Genomic DNA, 20,183 nt, shown 5'->3' with positions numbered 1-20,183 from the left:
GGTGGAATGGGTGAGGGGTCAGAGAAACTAAGGCAACTGATGTCATGTCAATACTTCTCAAAGAACAGATCGATTGCTGGTAGAAGGCCTGAGAGAGAGGCCCAGGCAGAGGGGCAGTGTTGGAGGTGGGCTAAAGGATCTCTGGTATGGAGAGAGGACTCTTCTCCAAAGAGACGATGGTGACAGGGGAAGAGTTCAATGGCATGTAATGCTTGAAATTCATTAAGGTGGGGACACAATGATATAAAACTGTGACTATTGCTGAGTACAGTGTGTTCAGCATCGGAGAGTGGTAGGTAAGGAGGAATAGTGAATATGCAATGGGAGGTGGGTTTGGGGAGGGAATGGAGTCTGAGGGAAAGGGAGGGATAGAGGCTTCCAGATGACCATGGGATAGTGTAGTTTAAAATGGATTTGTGAATCTGAGGAGGAAGGACAATTTGATATAGCAAAATTGATGTTGGAGATGAGGAGGACTAGGAGTAACAGGCTTCAGACAGAAATACCCACTGCATTTATACTCAGTGTCAGAAGATTAAATCATGGAAATCAAAAATAAATGCCGATTCATGAAAATGTGTAAAATTATTAAAATAATTTTATTTATATCATTAAACTGTTATTCAGTATAAAATTTCACAGTTGAAAAAATAGTGTGCTTCCCAATGTATAATAAATAGTATTAAATTAGCATCTTTAAGTTAAATAACACTTCCTATGAAACAGTAGCATTTCAATAAATTAAGACATCATGCCAATAAATGTACACAAATGGAAATAACTGACATGGTTTCCAAGATTGGCAAATACGAATTCATAAGTGCCAAGGTCAATATGGTTGAGGCTTCTGTGCAGTGCAAGTACATGTCTTTGACAGTCTGACATTCCAAAACAGACCGCGCACACAGTGAATCTTTAACATTGCATCAAAAGAAAATATCACAACAATAAATAACAGTGAATTAGAATAAATAGTCCAACTAACATTCTCATTGTACGTTTGTGACACAACATTTCTTCCAAGCAGAATTAAATAGTTTCAATAGAAAGTCATTGAAATAAATATTCATTGTTCTGGTGTGTAGTAAATATGTTCTTTTCAGTTTATTTTGCTGACTTGTGCCATAATGAAAAGTAACTGTTGTAAACGGGCTCTGGTCTCAGCACGGACGATTTCCAAGGAACAGTCACTGAATTTCTGAAAAGGTAAAATATTCAAGTAAATGCATTTGGGAATATGTCAACTTAAGTGTTGAAAAATGTATTGTCTGCCAGGAATTACACAATTAGTTCTGAATTGTCATACCTTGTGTTTGAGAAACTTTTTCAGTTTCCTGAAGTAATGTTGAATGGCAGCATTTCTCTTCAACTTGTGGTCAGATCCTGGTTTCCTCAGACAGTCTTGCAACTCTCTCAGCTGTTGCTCCAGGAGAAGACGAAAGTTTTCCACCTTGTCCCAGGCCCATGGTACTGAACCCAGATTCATGCTGTAGATCTTGTTGATGTGGTGCAGGGTTTGATGGATAATCTCAATCCTGTCCAGAGTCTGAGCAAAATACACAAGATTAGGATGAAGACTTTAGTCCCGTTCATTTGGGCTCATGTTCGATTAAATATAACAATAAGCAAATAATAATTAAATGTTAAATTACAGATGCTTAGTTTTAGTATGTTAAAATACATACAAATCAAATATGATCAGATCAATGAAAAATAAGCAATGCGATTCTTTAAATCCATGGATTCGATACAAGGACATGGGAGGCAGAGGAAAAGGAGTTGGAGGTTTCAGTAACTTAGAATTGGAGAAATCACAGTTAAACAGGATTGATTCTGAAGAATTAACATTCAGTTCTTCATACATTGAAACAGGCTCAATCAGATGGGAGAACTAGCAAAATAAATGAGGATACGCAAAATGTTTGGAGATTGATTGGAAGGGAAGGGAACGATATTTTTGAAAATTGTTTGTACAAGGAAAACTGGGTGTTAAAGAAGCAAATTGCATAATTTTCCCTGCAGTATAGAGGGCATGGCTGAAGAATGAAATTGTAAATTGCATTTACATTATTTAGAAAACAAAAGTATCAAACATCATGTGAAAGAGGGAGGTTGATGAAAAATTGAGAAGAGAATGAACAGATATTCACATAAGATGGAAAATGAATTTTGACTGGTCTGTACTGAATTTATCACAAGTTGCTGTTTAAAGAATAAAATTAAATAGTGCAAAATCGAACTTCAAGGAGCCAGAAAAAAGCCATGGCATGGTAAAGAATCCCATTTCCAGGATGACAAAGGATGTTGGTTATTTTGGACTTGGACATGACATAGAAAGATCAAAGACAGTGAGAAATACGTAGTGTGACCTGGGAACAGAAGCCCAGATGCAGTGATTCAGGTATCAGGAAGGGGATTGTTTGTTGAGTGCGAGAGTTGAATTTTAAGGAGGTGAAAATGAATCTCAGTAACAGCCCTGCTGAACGTCCTTCTGCGTCAGCTCACTGGTAATGTGCCAATTCACAATTCAGTGGCCAGTGCTGTGGTGAAGATTGTAGATGCACTTAAGGGGAAACAAGTCAAATTATTTCAGTGGATGGGACAAGTAGTGACAATGCGAAAAGCAAACAAGGAAAACTCAAATAGAGTATAGACATGGCATGAACTGGACACACTGATGGGCTGTACCAGCTGCGTTTATGATAGCAATGGGAGTAAGAAGATCGTGGAAGTGAAATTTTTATAGTGCGTTCGAATTAGATAACTTGAGAAACTTACAAGAACTCCGTGGAATGTGAGAGTGAAAAACTGAGACAATAGTGGCAGAGCTGAGAAATAAGATATTTGCAATGACTGTGATAGGGTTATACTACTGCAACATATCTCCCTCCCTCACACCTTCACCCCCTACCAATAGCCACCAAATGTTTTGAAAATTGTTGAAAAACCAACAGTTTTAAGATAGCTGTGAATATCGTTTAAATCTGGACCTTAGGGTAAGGTACAAAATTGGGAGAGGGCGAACTATGTCAGTACTAGGCAGGTGCTAGGGAGTGTTGGTTGAGAAGGGCTGCAGCAGGCAAGTCCACATTTGACATGTGTGAACTGTTTAAGGACTCGCTGATGAGATTTCAGGACCAGTGTGTTCCAGTAAGGAGGAAGGATGGCAAGGTAAGGGTACCTTGGATAACCAGGGAGATTGTAAATTTATCCAAACAAAGAAAAGAACCATATATGTGTTTGAGGAAGCCAAAATCAAACAGAGCCCATGAGGAATATAAGGGAAAGAGGAAATGAACACAAGCAGTGAATTGGGAGAGCAAGCAGGAGCCATAAGACGACCTTGGCAAATAGGATTAAAGAAAATCCTGAAGCATTCTACAAATACATCGAAAACAATAGGATTAATGGTGAGAAGGGAGGACCATTGAAGGATGAAGGAGGGAACTTGGGCTCAGTAGCGGAGGATGTGGGTGAGATCCTAAATGAGGTCTTTGCATACATATTCACCCAGGAGAAGGATATGGAGGTTAGTTAGATTTGTAGAGCCCATGCTAATATGCTATCGCACTTTGAGATCAACAAAGGAGTGATATTGGGTTGTTGGGAGAGCATAAAAGTGAGAAAATCCCCAGGACCCGGTAGTACCTACGCCAGGTTATTGAGAGATCTAAGAGAGGAGATTACTGGGAACTGACCATGATCTTTGCATCCTTGTTAGCCACTTGAGAGGGTCTGGTGGACCAGTGAGTAGGTAATGTTGTTCCTGTGTTCAAGAAGGAAAATAGATACAATCCAGGAATCTGTAGATCGGCGAGTCTCACATTGGTGGTTGGGAAGAAATTGGAGAGATTGCTTAGGGATAGGATTAATGGGCATTTGGGAAAGTGTGGCTAAAGTAGGAGCAGTCAGCACGGCTTAGTACAGGGCAGGTCATGTTTTACTGAGTTGGTTTATTTTATGAGAAGATGACCAAGGTGATGGATGAGGGTAGAGCAGTGGATGTTGTTCACATGGATTTCAATAAGGCTTTAGACAAGGGGCCTCATGGTAGGCTCTTCCAGAAGATTAAGATGCATGGGATCCATGATGACTTGGCCACATGGATTTAGAATTGGCTTGCCCATGGAAGACAGAGGGTCGTGTGGAACATGTATTTCATGCTGGAGGTCTGTGACTAATGGTATTCTGCCAGGATCCATAGTGGGACCTATGCTGTTTGTGAAATATGTAAATGACTTGGATGAACAAATAGATGGCTGGGGTAGTCAGTTTACAGACGATGCAAAGATTGATAGTGTTGTGGATAGAAGGTTATCAAATGATATAGCATAATATACATCAGCTACAAATATGGGCAGAGAAATGGCAGAAGGTCTTTAATCCACGTTAGTGTGAGGTGCTGCACTTTGGGAGATCAAACGTTAAGGAAAAGTACTCAGTTATTGGCAGGACCTTGAACAGAATTGATGTACAGCAGAATCTTGGGGCTCAAGTCTGTTGCACCCTGAAAGTGGCCGTGCAAGTAGATGGGGTGGTAAAGAAGGTGTATGGCATGCTTGCCTTTATTGGTCAGCGAACTGTGTAGAAGAGTCAGAATCTCAAGTTGCAGTATTGGTTAGGCCAAAGGTAGACTGTTGCATTGAATTCTGGTTGCCACATTATGGGGAGAGTGTGTAGGCAGGTGGAGAGGGTGCAGAAGAAGTTTCTCATGATGCTGCCTGAATTAGCAAAAAGGAGAGATTGGAAATAAAACTTGCGTCGTTGTCTCTGGAGCGGTGGAGGCTGACGAGAGACGTGATAGAAGTCTATAAAATAATGAGATGCATAAATAGGGTTGACAGTCACATTTTTTCTCCCAGAGTTGAAACATCTAAACCCAAAAGGCTGCATTTAAGCTCAAAATTCAAAAGGAGGCGTTCGGATAAGTTTTTACACAGGGAGTGGTAGGAGTCTGGGACATGCTGTGAGGTGAGGTAGTGAAGGCAGATACAATAGGGGCGTTTAAAAGACTTTTAGATAAGCACATTAATATGCAAGGAATGGAGGGTTATGGACCAAGGGTGTGCAGATGGGATCAAAGTTGGCTTCATGTTCAGCAAAACATGTTGGGCCGAAGGGCCGTTCCTGTGCTGTATTGTTCGATGATCTAACCTGTGAAAAAGGAAATCAAGCCAATAAGCGGCAAGCGTGGGATGAAGACAACAAGATGGTTTGATGGGAATGTGGATAGGGATGGTTTTTCGGATGAGCTGGGGAAATGGTTTGATGGATGAGCTCGGTCGAGGGTTTGACCTAAAATCAAGGGGTGAAGTAGACGTCAGGAGATTTTAAGTGTGAAACCTGTAGGGATACAGTTTGTGAGTGAGGCAAAGATTTTCACAGTGGGAGAAATCGCTGCGGTTCAATTTTCTGATGTGAACTCTCTGATCGTGCCGTTAATCTCACACATACTTTCTGTAAAATCACAGTCTGAATAAAATGAATCGAGTTTTAACTCACCCCCACTCCATCCGAAAGTTTCACCAGGTCCAAGGGCTTGGTTTTCAGGGAGAACCTCTGCCTGAAACAGTGTCCGGGAAAGGGACCGCCCTGAGGGGAGAGAACAGTCCCGGTTACATTCACTCCCAGAAACTGAGATCCTGGAGAATCACTGAGCGGGAACGACACAAAATTAAAAGCTATTTCTCCCTGATCTGACACTGAGCCGGGAGCAGACCCAGTGAGATTCCGATCAGCTGAAACTCACCATTTCATGCAGTTTGCTCAGAGTCTCTGTGTTGAGAACTTGCTGTAAGTGCAGCCTCTCACAGCCCAGACTCAGGGTCCCGGACAACAACACCAGCACCGTCCAAAATCTCCAAATCCTCGCCAGAGCCATGCTGCACCGAGCCAGAGGGAAACCCTGAGCGGAAGGAATTGATCTCGAGTAACTCCTAAACCGGGTTCCTTTCTCACTGAGTCAACCTCCAGGAGTCACAATGCAGCCGCTTGTGAAGCCGAAGCGATCTCCTTAAGTGTCGAGTCCTCTATGTGTGAGAGAGGCTGGACGGTGCTGTGAGCTCCCACTGCCTGAGCTGCCGGTGTATATCGGCGGAGGGACTGGCGAGGTGTGGCCATGACATTCGGAAAGTGAAATCTGGTTGCGGAAGTTTTGAACGAGCTGTAGGAGAGCAAGAAACAGCCTGTGTGCTCCCTGTCTGAGGGAAGGAATCTGAAAGGTGGAGATTCCTGAAGCAGCGAGAGGAAGATCCCGGACAGAAAATCACAGCCAGAACTCGAGGCGCGCTCAAAGATCAGCCGTTATCTCCAAACGTTACTGATAATATTGGAAAACGGATTGTTTCTTGATTCGAGCAATAGGTTATTCTTTAAATAAAAGCACAAACAAGACTCAATCTTGGTGGAAATATGAGGAAACATTTGTTCTCTTTCTCGCTTTCTCTGCAATATTTGACAGAATGGACGGCAACTTCGTCATTCAAGGTCTCTCTGCTTTACATACCAAGTTGCTGGGAGTGCAATCCCTTGTTCCCATTCTGGTGTCCCTCTATGCAGCCGGAGGATATTGTTTATCATATCTTATTACTCCCCAACCTGCTCACCCACTCTCACTCTCAGGTGTCCCTAATGGCCTGACAATGGGCCCTTCCACATCTACATGCTGCCCCCAGGGGAACAGCATACATTATACAGCCTCAGATTCCATGGATTGTGAAGGCACACGACTTTCGCTCAGTAGGATTCCCTTAAACCTCCATTAGCTCTACGTTACCATTCTGCATATTCATCTCTCACAACCAACATTTTTGTTAACTGCACATGGAGAAGCCTGCAGCAAATCCTTTTGTTCCCAGACGCAGGAAAATGTTTCCCTGTCACTCACTCCAATGAACCGCACCCTTTCCCCTCTCATTGACAACCTGTGATGCCAACCCTTGACCATTTGTTTCTGGGGATTATATTTGACCCCGAGATTAACTTTTGATGCATAACCAAACCATAATCGTTCACCAGTTTGGAATGCACCTGATCTTACATTTAAACATGGAGCCCTTGTGCCAGACACTGGGAAACCATGAAAAATCATCTTCCCCTCTCACCTGTCAAGACCAAAGACAGGGAGTGAGGTCTCGGCTCTGGTGCTGCTCCTCGTGCGTCCATCCGGGTCGCCCCCAATGTCCTACTCCCGACCCCAGATCCCCAAACTGAACAAAGCGACCTTCACACCCCATTCCCGTTCTCGGCCCGAACGTACACCCCTGTCCCGGGACACAGTCAAACCCCTCACTCAATTCAGTCAAGTCCCCTCCTCCCCTTCTAAGCTCCAGCAGACACAGGCCGAGCCTTGACCAACGTTTCCTTCTGAAACAATTTCAGGCATTACTCTGGGAAATCCTCTTTGTAATATCTCATGGCAGTTTACTTAAAATACATTGCAACCTTCCTCCAATCAGATGACTAACTGTACATACTATTCCAGATGTGGCCTCACCAGATCCCTGCACAATTGAAGCGACTATTTCAGCATTCTTATATTGTTTGCCTCTGTAAGTCAATAATTTATGATTCATTGACGAGACAAGTCAAAACCGTTTGCCTCTCAATGTGGATCAACTGAAACTCACCATTTCATACAGTTTGCTCAGAGTCTCTGTGTTGAGAACTTGCTGTAAGTGCAGCCTCTCACAGCCCAGACTCAGGGTCCCGGACAACAACACCAGCACCGTCCAAAATCTCCAAATCCTCCCCAGAGCCATGCTGCACCGAGCCAGAAGGTAGCACCGAGGTGGAAGCTGAGAAAGCGGTCAATGTGCAATCGGAGCGGATCGGGATCCGGGAGCGGGCGCCTGTGTTGCCGAGTGCTGTGAGTGTGAGCCTGGGCTCTGCTGGCTGCTCTCACTGGCACTGCCAAGCTGGCGGCTTGAATGGGGCACATTACATTCGAAAAGTGAAAACCGCTTCCAGGGAGTTTGCAGGAGCTGCGGGGAGATCAAGAGTTGGTGCGGTTTCTTTCTGAGGTAAGGAATCGAAAAGCTGGAGAGTCCGGAAGCAGCGGCTGGGAAATCCCGGCTGGAAAATCGCAAGCAGCGCTCGGTTTGCAGCGGAATGTTGAGTGTGTTCAGATCATCGGGCACTGAGCTGGTGTAGAGGGAGGGTCTGTACTTGGGGCAGGGGGAGTCAGGCTGTGTATTGGGGGCTGGATGTCCTAATCCGGATTATAGAGACCCCCGACTGCGGGAATCCCCCGTGTCCCGGTGTGTTCACATCGCGCTTGTCCCGTTCCCACATCCCGGGTTGGAGATGACAGGGAGCCCGGCTCACAGGCCTGGCTCACCGGCTGCTGCTCCCTGTCTCCGCTCACATTCACCTGGATCACAATCCGCTCCCTTACTGGAGGAAGGTTCTCATTTCCCGCTGGGATTCTGGAACCATTTTCAGAGTCGGAGTGAAATCATCAGGATCTGGTCCGAATCCGACTCCGAAAGTGATCCCGTTCCCTTCCCTTTCATCGTTTCTGTCTGCTCTCTCTCCCGGGATAGTGTCCATGTCTGATTCTCTCTGGAAATGAACCTCGTGTCAATTTGCTCCAAAGTGAAAGTGTCTCAGGGAAAGTGACGCGTTTTGTCATTTCCGGAAGGGAGGGGAGTTTGTAAACAGAGCGGGTCAGACTGAGAGGGGGCAGGGTGAGGAATATCTGGGAAAGTGTTAGTGATATCCCGGGATATCCCGGTGAGACAGGAAATGCCTCCAAGTCACTTTTAGCTGGAACTCCATCCGCACTTTCAGAGCGGGTGTTATATTTTAAATGCTTTGAAACTTTCATTTATATAATTAACTGTTGCTGTTTGTAATCGGAACTGAAAATAAGTTCACCTGAAAAAAATCATTCATGGATTTAAGTTGTTCATCATCGCTTTTTAAATATACTCGACCATTTTACGTTGCGTTGGAGCATAGCGACTGTACTTTGACAATTACAAAAGGACCTTACAAACACTTTCAGAAATGCATGTTGCTGTCCTCACACCCAAACTCTCAAGGCGAGTTTCTGTCTCACCCTCGAAGGCCCCCAAACTTTTGTAAAGGCAATGCCTGAATCCTGAGGTAGAACAGTTTTATCTGTCCGATCAGATTGCTGTGTTTTTTAATTTTTTTTAAAAAATCTACTTTTATTAACGGTAACACCGTTCAAGAGCAAAGCACTTATCGGGTACCAACCAAAACAAACCACTGAAAACTGGATACTTCAAATGCAGGAAATTTGTTCAGCAATTTGTGATGAAAGCTTCCACCAAATGGAATACAATAAAGAGAAGGAAACCTGGATTTATGACATTGATTGTGGGTCTCTTCGTGGAACGTCAAAGGATCATTGGTGGGCTCTTACATACTCACCATCTCTGTTAATGGTTTGATTGAATGGGCTCACCAAATTGCGGATTTCAAAAAGGAAGATGAAAAAAACAATTTGTGAGTGGGACATACAAATCATCCAAAGAGCAATCAGTCAGTTCAGGCAGTGGGTAAAATTATGTAATTGGATTATAATGGGGAAAATGCGAGGGTGTCCATATTGCTGAGAAGAATTGTCACCACATCCACAAAATAAAACTCCCTTCACCACGGCCAGTCTGTGGAATCAATGTCTAATACCTACAAGATTCATTGCAGAAATGCAACAAAGCCCCCAAGACAGCATTTTCTAAACCCAAAAACACTGTCATTAACAAAAGTGACGAGAGTAGCTATATGGGAATACTGGCAGGAGTAAGTTCCTCACCAAGCCACAAGCCATCCTATCTTGGAAATGAATCACCATTCGTTTCGTGTCATTAGGTCAAAATCGTGGAGTTTCCTCTTAAATACAGCATTGTGGGTCAACTTATAGCACATGGACTGCATCAGTTCAAGAATACAACACTCCACCACTTTCTCAATGGCAACTAGGGACAAGCCACAAATGCAAGCCCAGCCAATGACACACCCGTGCCTTGTTACAAGGAGGAAGGTGAAGAAACAAGGATGAATTGTGACCACTGCATAGTATATTCGTGCAACCAGACACTGTGTGCTGATGAAATAATGTTTGGGCTCATTACTTAAATAAGATATGCCATCATCAGATACAGTTCAGGGCAGCTTCAGTCGGTTGATTCCCGAAACGAAGATGTTGTCTGATGAGAAAAGCTTTCATAGGCTGGGCCTCCAGTTATAGCAGTTTTGCAGAAAAAGCTGGTGAACTTACTGAAACAATTAAAGACCTGAGGATACCTGAGTGTACAAATGGGATGAAGATATTTTTGACTTTGTGGTAACGATAACTAAGGGCACTGTTGAAGATGAACATTCTCAACCTAAGATGGAAATGAGGATATTTATTCTGTGGTCAGAGAATTGTTAATCTCGAAACATCTCTACTCCATACAATGGTGGTGGCATTGAATATATTCAAGTCTAAGATGGAGAGATTTTTGATCTACAAGCAAATCGGATGTCTTTGTTCTCAGTAATTTGTAAGAATAATAAGGTGGTAATGGTCGATGATTTTAACATTCCAAAACATACATTGAGACTGCCATATTCTGTATCGAACAGAGAAGGTGCAAATTTTGACCTACTCATGGGAAATAGCTCAGGTCAAGTGACTGAGGAGTCACTGGGTGAGCACTTTAGGGTCAGCAACCATAATTCAATTAGATTTAAAATAGTAAAGGAAAAGGATAGACTGGAACTAAAAGTTGAAGTTGCAAACTGGAGGAAGGGCAATTTTGACATTAAGAGGCAAAACCTTTCAAGGTTGATTGCGGCAGATGTTTGCAGGTAAAGGGACAGCTGGAAAATTGGGAGCCTTCAGAAATGAGACAACAAGAGTCCAGAAACAGAATGTTCCTGTTAGGGTGAAAGGCAAGGCTGGTAGGTGTAGGGAATGCTGAGTGCCCAGATAAATTGAAGTTTTGGTTAAGAAAAAGAAGAAATCAACTGTCAGGTATAGACAGCAGAGAGCAAGTGAATCCTCAGAAGACTATAAAGGCAGTAGGAGTATATATAAGAGGAAATTCAGGAGGGCATTAAGGGGACCTGAGATCGCTTTGGCACATACTGTTAATGAGAATCCAAAGGGACTTTATAAATACATTAAGGATAAATGGTTAATTAGGAAAAGGATAGGACCCCTCAAAGATCAGCAAGGCAGCCTACGTGTGGAGCCATAGGAGATGTGGGAGATACTAAATGATTATTTGGCAGCAGTGTGCACTTTGAAGGACATGGAAGATATAGAAAATGGGGAATTAGATGGTGAAATCTTGAAAAATGTCCAGATTACAAAGGAGGAAGTGTTGGATGTCTTAAAATGCACCAAGGTGGATAAATTCTCAGGACCCGATCAGGTGTACCCTCTGTGGGAAGCTAGAGAAATGATTTCTGGGCCCCTTGCTGCGATATTTCTATCACTGATAGCCGTACGTGAAATGTCAGAAGACTGGAGGTTGGCTAACGTGGTGCCACTATTTCAGGAAGATGGTAAGGAAAAGCCAGGGAACTACAGAGCGTTGATATTGGTGATTGGCAAGTTGTTGGAGGGAATCCTGAGGGATTGGATTTACATATATTTGGGAAGGCAAGGACTGATTAGAGATAGTCAGCATGGCTTTCTGCATTGGAAATCATTTGTCACCAACTTGACTGAGTTTTTTGAAGAAGTAACAGAGAGGATTGATGAGGGCAGAATAATGGACATGATCTATATGGACTTCAGTAAGGTGTTGAACAAGGTTCCCCATGGTAGACTGGTGAGCAAGGTTAGACCACATGGAATATAGAAAGAACTAGCCATTTGGACACAAAACTGGCTCAAAGGAAGGATTCAGAAGGTGGTCGAATGTTGCTTTTCGAATTAGAGACCTGTGTCCAGTAGTGTGCAACAAGGATCGGTGCTGGGTATTCTGCTATATATCATTTGGATGTGAACACATGAGGTATAATGAGCAAGTTTGCAGATGACACCAAAATTGGAGGTGTACTCGACAGTGAGAATGTTTCCTCAGAGTACAACAGGATCATGATCAGATGGGACAATGGGCTGAGGAGTGGCAGATGGATTTTAATTTAGATAAATATGAGGTGCTGCATTTTGGAAAGGTAAATCAGGGCAGGATTTATACACTTAATGGTAATGTCCTGGGGAGTGTTGCTGACCCAAGTGACCTAGGAATGCAGGTTCATAGTTCCTGAAAGTGGAGTCGCAGGTAGATAGGATAGTGGAGGAGATTTTTGGCATGCCTTCCTTTATTGGTCAGTGCATTCAGGAGGTCATGTTGCAGTTGTACAGGACATTGGTTAACCGACTTTTGGAATATTGCGCTCAATTCTGGTCTCCCTCCTATCAGAAGGATGTTGTGAAACTTGAAAGGGTTCAGAAAAGACTTGCAAGGATGTCACCTTAATTGGAGGGTTTGAGCTACAGGAAGAAGCTGAAAAGGATGGGGCTACTTTCCCTGGAAAATTGGAGGCTGAGGGGGATGACCTCACCGAAGTTAAGGAAATCATGAGGGACATGAATATGGGAAATAGCAAGAGCGAAGGATTGCAAAACTAACGGGCATAGGTTTAGAGCGAGACGGGTAAGATTTAAAAGGGACCAAAGGGGCGACTTTTTCATGCAAAGCGTGGTGCATGTATGAAATGAGCTGCCGAAGGAAGTGATGGATGCTGGTACAATTAAAAGGCAACTGATTGAGTACATGAGTAGTAAGGGTTTTGAGGGATATGGGCCAAGGGCTTGCAAATGGGATGAGGTTAATTTAGGATATCTGTGCAGCAAGGATAAGTTGGAGTGAAGGGTCTGTTTCAGCGCTGTACATCTCTATGACACTATTTGTCTGCTTTCCCTATCTATACTGGGTTGCTGTTGCTCTTGTCATCACCATTCTCACTTCACCTCAGTCACACATTCCATTTCACCGTGACTGCCACCAGATTTTCCACTTCATGCCCACTATCAAATTAGCCAGGGAAAAGGATGGTGTGTGAAAATGGCAGGCAACTGGAAGCTCAGGGTCTTTTTTGTAGTCAGAAAACAGATGTTCTGTGAAGCAGTCACCCAGTCTAGACTTTGTTTCTCCTGTGTAGAGTAGAGCACATTGTGAGTAGTGAATGCAGTAGACTAGATTGTGTGAAATGCAGTTAAAGTGCTGCTTTACTTGGAAGGCATCCTTGGGTCCTTGAATACTGAGGAGGGAGGAGTCAAATGGGCAGTTGTTACACCTTCTGCAGTTGCAGGGGTAGGTACCATGGGGTTATGGAGGGCACAGTGTTGGGAGTGAAGAAAGAGGCGCTTGAGGTGTTCTTGAGGGAATGGAGGCCACAGTAGGCTGACAAGGGAGTAGAGGGGAAAATATGTGTCTGATGGTGACATCTTACTGAGTATGCTGGAAATGTTGGCTAATGATCGTCTGGATTTGGATGCTGGTGGGATGGTAGGTAAGGTTAAAGACAATCCTATTCTGTAGTGGGAGGGAAGAGAGGGGGAGAGGACCAAAGTATGGGAGATGGGTCAGACCTGTTTGAGTGCCCTATCAACAACGTTGTTGGGGAATCCTTGATTGATGAAGAAGGTGAACGGTTTGGGGGCTCCCTTGTCAATGTTACCATCATGAGAATAGATGTGAAAGCGATGGAGGAAACGGAAGGGTGGAATAGATTCTTTACAGGAAGCAGGGTTTCAGAGGATGTATAGTCAGCATAAGTGCAACGACGTATAGTCAGCAGAAGTGTAGTAGATATGGGTGGCCAGCCTTTCCCAGAAGTGGAAGCAGAGATGTTAAGGAAGGGAAAACAGGAGTCAAGAAATGGACCAGATGAAAGTGAGAGTGGCACGGAAATTGGAAGCAAAATCAATAAACTGTTCCAATTCGTGACCAGAGAAGGAAGTAGCACTAATGATATCATCAAAATACTGGAGAAAGAGTCGTGGGTGGGGACCAGATTAGGATTGGAACAAGGAATTTTCCACATGCTGTACAAAGAGGCCGGAATAACTGGGGCCCATATGGGTCTCCATGGCCATCCCTTTGACCTGAAGAAAGTGAAAGAGTGGAAGAGAGAAGTTCTTCAGAGTGCGGACAAGCTTGGCCAGGTGGACGAGGGTGGACAGTTCAGTGCTTTTTTCCAGAAAGAAGTGGAGAGTTCTGAGACCATCCTGGTGGCAGATGGACACGTAAAGGGATCACATGTCCATGGTAAAATGAAGCTGCAAGATCCCATAATCTGGATCTGTTTGTGAAATTTGGGAAGGAGGTAGATGTGGGCTTTGTGGAGTTGGGATATGAACAGTTTTTTGGAGGCAGTGACAGGGGAGTAGATTGCCAGCTGAAATAACATTGCTAACCATAGTTGACACAATGGTCCGATGTTGCATGGTGGGATCATGTTTCAGGACGAGATAGAATGAAGCATCTCAGAGCTGGTCTTCAGCCTCTGCAAATTCGAGGTCAGTATGCAAAAGCACAACCCTTAATATTTAGTGCAAGGGTTGGATTTGTGAGCATGGAGTGTACTATGTTCCTGGGAAGATAGGTTGGAATGGGTGAGGGGTCAGAGAAACTGACGCAACTGATGTCATGTCAATACTTCTCAAAGAACAGATGGATTGCTGGTAGAAGGCCTGAGAGAGAGGCCCAGGCAGTGGGGCAGTGTTGGAGGTGGGCTAAAGGATCTGTGGTATGGAGAGAGGACTCTTCTCCAAGGAGATGACGGCAACAGGGGAAGAGTTCAACGGCATGTAATGCTTGAAATTCATTAAGGTGGGGACACAATGATATAAAACTGTGACTATTGCTGTGTACAGTGTGTTCAGCATCAGAGAGTGGTAGGTAAGGAGGAATAGTCAATATGCAATGGGAGGTGGTTTTGGGGAGGGAATGGAGTCTGAGGGAAAGGGAGGGATAGAGGCTTCCAGATGACCATGGGATAGTGTAGTTTAAAATGGATTTGTGGCTCAGAGGAGTAAGGACAATTTGATATAGCAAAATTGATGTTGGAGATGAGGAGGACTAGGAGCAACAGGCTTCAGACAGAAATACCCACTGCATTTATACTCAGTGTCAGAAGGTTAAATGACAGAAATCAAAAATAAATGCCAATTCATGGAAATGTGTCATATTATAAAAACAATTTTATTTATATCATTAAACTGTTATTCAGTATAAATTTTCACAGTTGAAAAAATAGAGTACTTCCCAAGGTATAATAAATAGTATTAAATTAACATCTTTAAGTTAAATAACACTTCCTATGAAACAGTAGCATTTCAATAAATTAAGACAGCATTCCAATAAATGTACACAAATGAAAATAACTGACATGGTTTCCAAGATTAGCAAATACGAATTCATAAGTGCCAAGGTCAATATGGTTGAGACTTCGCTGCAGTGCAAGTACATATCTTTGACAGTCTGACATTCCAAAACAAACCGCACACACAGTGAATCTTTAACATTGCATCAAAAGAAAATATCACAACAACAAATAACAGTGAATTAGAATAAATAGTCCGACTAACATTCTCATTGTACGTTTGTGACACAACATTTCTTCCAAGCAGAAATAAATAGTTTCAATGGAAAGTCATTGAAATAAATATGCATTGGTCTGGTGTGCAGTAAATGTTCTTTTCAGTATCTTTTGCTGACTTGTGCCATAATGAAAATTAACTGTTGTAAACGGGCTCTGGTCTCAGCGCGGATGATTTCCCAGGAACATTCACTGAATTTCTGAAAAGGTAAAATATTCAAGTAAATGCATTAGGGAATAAGTCAACTTAAGTGTTGAAAAATGTATTGCTTGCCAGGAATTACACAATTAGTTCTGAATTGTCATACCTTGTGTTTGAGAAACTTTTCCAGTTTCCTGAAGTAATGTTGAATCGCAGCATTTTTCTTCAACTTGTGGTCAGATCCAGGTTTCCTCAGACAGTCTTGCAACTCTCTCAGCTGTTGCTCCAGGAGAAGACGAAAGTTTTCCACCTTGTCCCAGGCCCATGGTACTGAACCCAGATTCATGCTGTAGATCTTGTTGATGTGGTGCAGGGTTTGATGGATAATCTCAATCCTGTCCAGAGTCTGAGCAAAATACACAAGATTAGGATGAAGACTTTAGTCTCATTCATTTGGGCTCATGTTAGATTAAATATTACAATAAGCAAATAATAATTAAATGTCAAATTACTGATGCTTAGTTTTAGTATGTTAAAAGGGCTCTAGGAAAAGTACATACAAATCAAACCTGATCAGATCAATGAAAAATAAGCAATGCGAGTCTTTAAATCCATGGATTCGACACAAGGACATGGGAGGCAGTCGAAAAGGAGTTGGAGGTTTCAGTAACTTAGAATTGGAGAAATCACAGTTAAACAGGATTGATTCTGAAGAATTAACATTCAGTTCTTCATACAAGGAAACAGGCTCAATCAGATGGGAGAACTCGCAAATAAATGAGGGTATGCAAAATGTTTGGAGATTGATTGGTACAAAACACAAGAAGGAAGGCAACGATATTTTTGAAAATTGTTTGTACAAGGAAAACTGGGTGTTTAAGAAGCAAAATGCATAATTTTCTCTGCAGTATAGAGGGCATGGCTGAAGAATGAAACTAATTTGCATTTACATTATTTAGAAAACAAAGGTATCAAACATCATGTGAAAGAGGGAGGTTGATGAAAAATTGAGAAGAGAATACACAGATAAGGAGGTGGTCTTTTACTTATTCACAGAAGATGGAACATGAATTTTGACTGTTCTGTACTGAATTCATCTCAAGTTGCTGTTGCAAAGAATAAAATTAAATACTGCAAAAATCGAACTTCAATGAGCCAGAAAAAAGCCATGGCATGGCAAGGATGGCAAAGGATGTTGGTTATTTTGGACTTGGACATGACATAGAAAGATCAGAGACAGTGAGAAATATGTAGTGTCACCTGGGAACAGAAGCCCAGATGCAGTGATTCAGGTAGCAGGAAGGGGATTGTTTGTTGAGTGCGACAGTTGAATTTTAAGGAGGCGAAAATGACTCTCAGTGACAGCCCTGCTGAATGTCCTTCTGCGTCAGCTCAAGGTTATGTGCCAATTCACAATTCAGTGGCCAGTGCTGTGGTGAAGATTGTAGATGCACTTAAGGGGAAACAAGTCAAATTATTTAAGTGGATGGGACAAGTCATGACAATGGGAAAAGCAAACAAGGAAAACTCAAATAGAGTATAGATATGGCATGAACTGGACACACTGATGGGCTGTACCACCTGCATTTATGATCACAATGGGAGTAAGAAGATAGTGGAAGTGAAATTTTTATAGTGCCTTCGATTTAGATAACTTGAGAAACTTACAAGAACTCTGTGGAATGTGAGCGTGAAAAACAGAGACAATACAGGCAGAGATGAGAAATAAGATATGTGCAATGACTGTGATAGGGTTATTCTACTGCAACATACCCTCCCTCCCTCACACCTTCACCCCCTACCAACAGCCACCAACTGTCACTGTTTTGAAAATAATTGAAAAACCAACAGTTTTAAGATAGCTGTGAATATGGTTTAAATCTGGACCTTGCAGCAAAGAACAAAACTGGGAGAGGGCAAACTATGTCAGGATTAGGCAGGTGCTAGGGAGTGTTGGTTGAGTAAGGCGGCAGCAGGCAGGTCCACATTTGACATGTGGGAGTTGTTTAAAGACCCGCTGATGAGATTTCAGCACCAGTGTGTTCCAGTAAGGAGAAAGGATGGCAAGGTAAGGGTACCTTGGATAACCAGGGGGATAGCCACTTGAGAGGGTCTGGTGGACCAGTGAGTAGGTAATGTTGCTCCTGTGTTCAATAAGAAAAATAGGGACATTCCAGGAATCTGTAGATCGGCGAGTCTCACATCGGTGGTTGGGAAGATATTGGAGAGATTGCTTAGGGATAGGACGAACGGGCATTTGGGAAACTGTGGCTGAAGTAGGGGCGTTGTACAGGGCAGGACATGTCTTACTAACATGGTTTATTTTATGAGAAGTTGACAATGTGATGGATGAGGGTAGAGCAGTGGATGTTGTCTACATGGATTTCAATAAGGCTTTAGACAAGGGGCCTCATGGTAGGCTCTTCCAGAAGATTAAGATGCATGGGATCCATGATGACTTGGCCACATGGATTCAGAATTGGCTTGTCCACAGAAAGCAGAGGGTCGTGTGGAACATGTATTTCATGCTGGAGGTCTGTGACTAATGGTATTCTGCCAGGATCCATACTGGGACCTATGCGGTTTGTGACATATGTAAATGACTTGGATGAACATGTAGATGCCTGGGGTAGTAAGTTTGCAGATGATGCAAAGATTGATCGAGTTGTGGATAGAAAGTTGTCAAATGATAGAGCATAATATACATCAGTTACAAATATGGGCAGGGAAATGGCAGAAGGACTTTCATCCACGTTAGTGTGAGGTGCTGCACTTTGGGAGATCAAATGTTACGGAAAAGTACTCAGTTATTGGCAGGACCTTGAACAGAATTGATGTACAGCAGAATCTTGGGGCTCAAGTCTGTTGCACCCTGAAAGTGGCCGTGCAAGTAGAGGGGTGGTAAAGAAGGTGTATGGCATGCTTGCCTTTATTGGTCAACGAATTGAGTAGAAGAATCAGGATGTCAAGTTGCAGCTTTGGTTAAGCCACAGGTAGACTATTGCATTGAATTCTGGTCGCCACATTACAGGAAGAACGTGGAGGCATTGGAGAGGGTGCAGAACAAGTTTCCCAGGATTCTGCCTGAATTAGCAAAAAGGAGAGATTGGAAAAACTCGGGTTGTTCTCTCTGGAGCGGTGGAGGCTGACGAGAGACGTGATAGAAGTCTATAAAATAATGAGATGCATAAATAGAGTTGACAGTCACACTTTTTTCTCCCAGAGTTGAAACATCTAAACCTAAAACGCTGCATTTAAGCTCAAACTTCAAAAGGAGGCGTGCGGGTAAGTTTTTACACAGGGAGTGGTAGGAGTCTGGGACATGCTGTGAGGTGAGGTAGTGAAGGCAGATACAATAGGGGCGTTTAAGAGACTTTTAGATAAGCACATTAATATGCAAGGAATGGAGGGTTATGGACCAAGGGTGTGCAGATGGGATCAAAGTTGGCTTCATGTTCAGCACAACATATTGGGCCGAAGGGCCCGTTCCTGTGCTGTATTGTTCTATGATCTAACCTGTGAAAAAGGAGATCAAACCAGCAAGCGTCAAGTGTGGGATGAAGAAAACAAGATGGATTGATGGGAATGTGGATAGGGATGGTTTTTCGGATGAGCTGGGAAATGGTTTGATGGATGAGCTCGGTAGAGGGTTTGACCTAAAATCAAGGGGTGAAGTAGACGTTAGGAGATTTTAAGTGTGAAACCTGTAGGGATACAGTTTGTGAGTGACGTAAATATTTTCACAGTGGGAGAAATCGCTGCGGTTCAATTTTCTGATGTGAACTCTCTGATCGTGCCGTTAATCTCACACATACTTTCTGTAAAATCACAGTCTGAATAAAATGAATCGAGTTTTAACTCACCCCCACTCCATCCGAAAGTTTCACCAGGTCCAAGGGCTTGGTTTTCAGGGAGAACCTCTGCCTTAAACAGTGTCCGGGAAAGGGACCGCCCTGAGAGGAGAGAACAGTCCCGGTTACATTCACTCCCAGAAACTGAGATCCTGGAGAATCACTGAGCGGGAACGACACAAAATTAAAAGCTATTTCTCCCTGATCTGACACTGAGCCGGGAGCAGACCCAGTGAGATTCCGATCAGCTGAAACTCACCATTTCATGCAGTTTGCTCAGAGTCTCTGTGTTGAGAACTTGCTGTAAGTGCAGCCTCTCACAGCCCAGACTCAGGGTCCCGGACAACAACACCAGCACCGTCCAAAATCTCCAAATCCTCGCCAGAGCCATGCTGCACCGAGCCAGAGGGAAACCCTGAGCGGAAGGAATTGATCTCAAGTAACTCCTGAACAGGTTCCTTTCTGACTGAGTCAACCTCCAGGAGTCACAATGCAGCTGCTTGTGAAGCCGAAGCGATCTCCTTAAGTGTCGAGTCCTCTATGTGTGAGAGAGGCTGGACGGTGCTGTGAGCTCCCACTGCCTGAGCTGCCGGTGTATATCGGCGGAGGGACTG

General features: G+C 43.3%; 2 protein-coding genes across 2 annotated transcripts; both read right to left on the bottom strand.

Moving 5' to 3' along the window:
* Positions 1–676: 676 nt before the first annotated feature.
* LOC140465590 (interferon alpha-F-like) lies at positions 677–6,057 on the bottom strand. Its single transcript, XM_072561130.1, has 4 exons — positions 5,750–6,057; positions 5,503–5,592; positions 1,307–1,546; positions 677–1,198 (listed from the first exon to the last, which is right to left on the bottom strand). The coding sequence occupies exons 1-4, from the start codon at positions 5,879–5,881 to the stop codon at positions 1,100–1,102; spliced, it is 561 nt and encodes a 186-aa protein (XP_072417231.1). The 5' UTR covers positions 5,882–6,057; the 3' UTR covers positions 677–1,099.
* Positions 6,058–15,677: 9,620 nt separating this feature from the next.
* On the bottom strand, positions 15,678–19,978 carry LOC140465531 (interferon alpha-F-like). The gene is made up of 4 exons (XM_072561069.1): positions 19,829–19,978; positions 19,582–19,671; positions 15,885–16,124; positions 15,678–15,776 (listed from the first exon to the last, which is right to left on the bottom strand). Exons 1-4 carry the CDS (start codon positions 19,958–19,960, stop codon positions 15,678–15,680), a joined length of 561 nt encoding a protein of 186 aa, XP_072417170.1. The 5' UTR covers positions 19,961–19,978.
* Between the last annotated feature and the right edge of the window lie 205 nt (positions 19,979–20,183).

The sequence above is a fragment of the Chiloscyllium punctatum genome, chromosome 42, assembly GCF_047496795.1.
Source record: "Chiloscyllium punctatum isolate Juve2018m chromosome 42, sChiPun1.3, whole genome shotgun sequence".
Taxonomy (NCBI): Eukaryota; Metazoa; Chordata; class Chondrichthyes; order Orectolobiformes; family Hemiscylliidae; genus Chiloscyllium; species Chiloscyllium punctatum.
The sequence above is the reverse complement of the archived record's forward strand: the minus strand, read 5'-3'. Positions and strand labels throughout refer to the sequence as shown.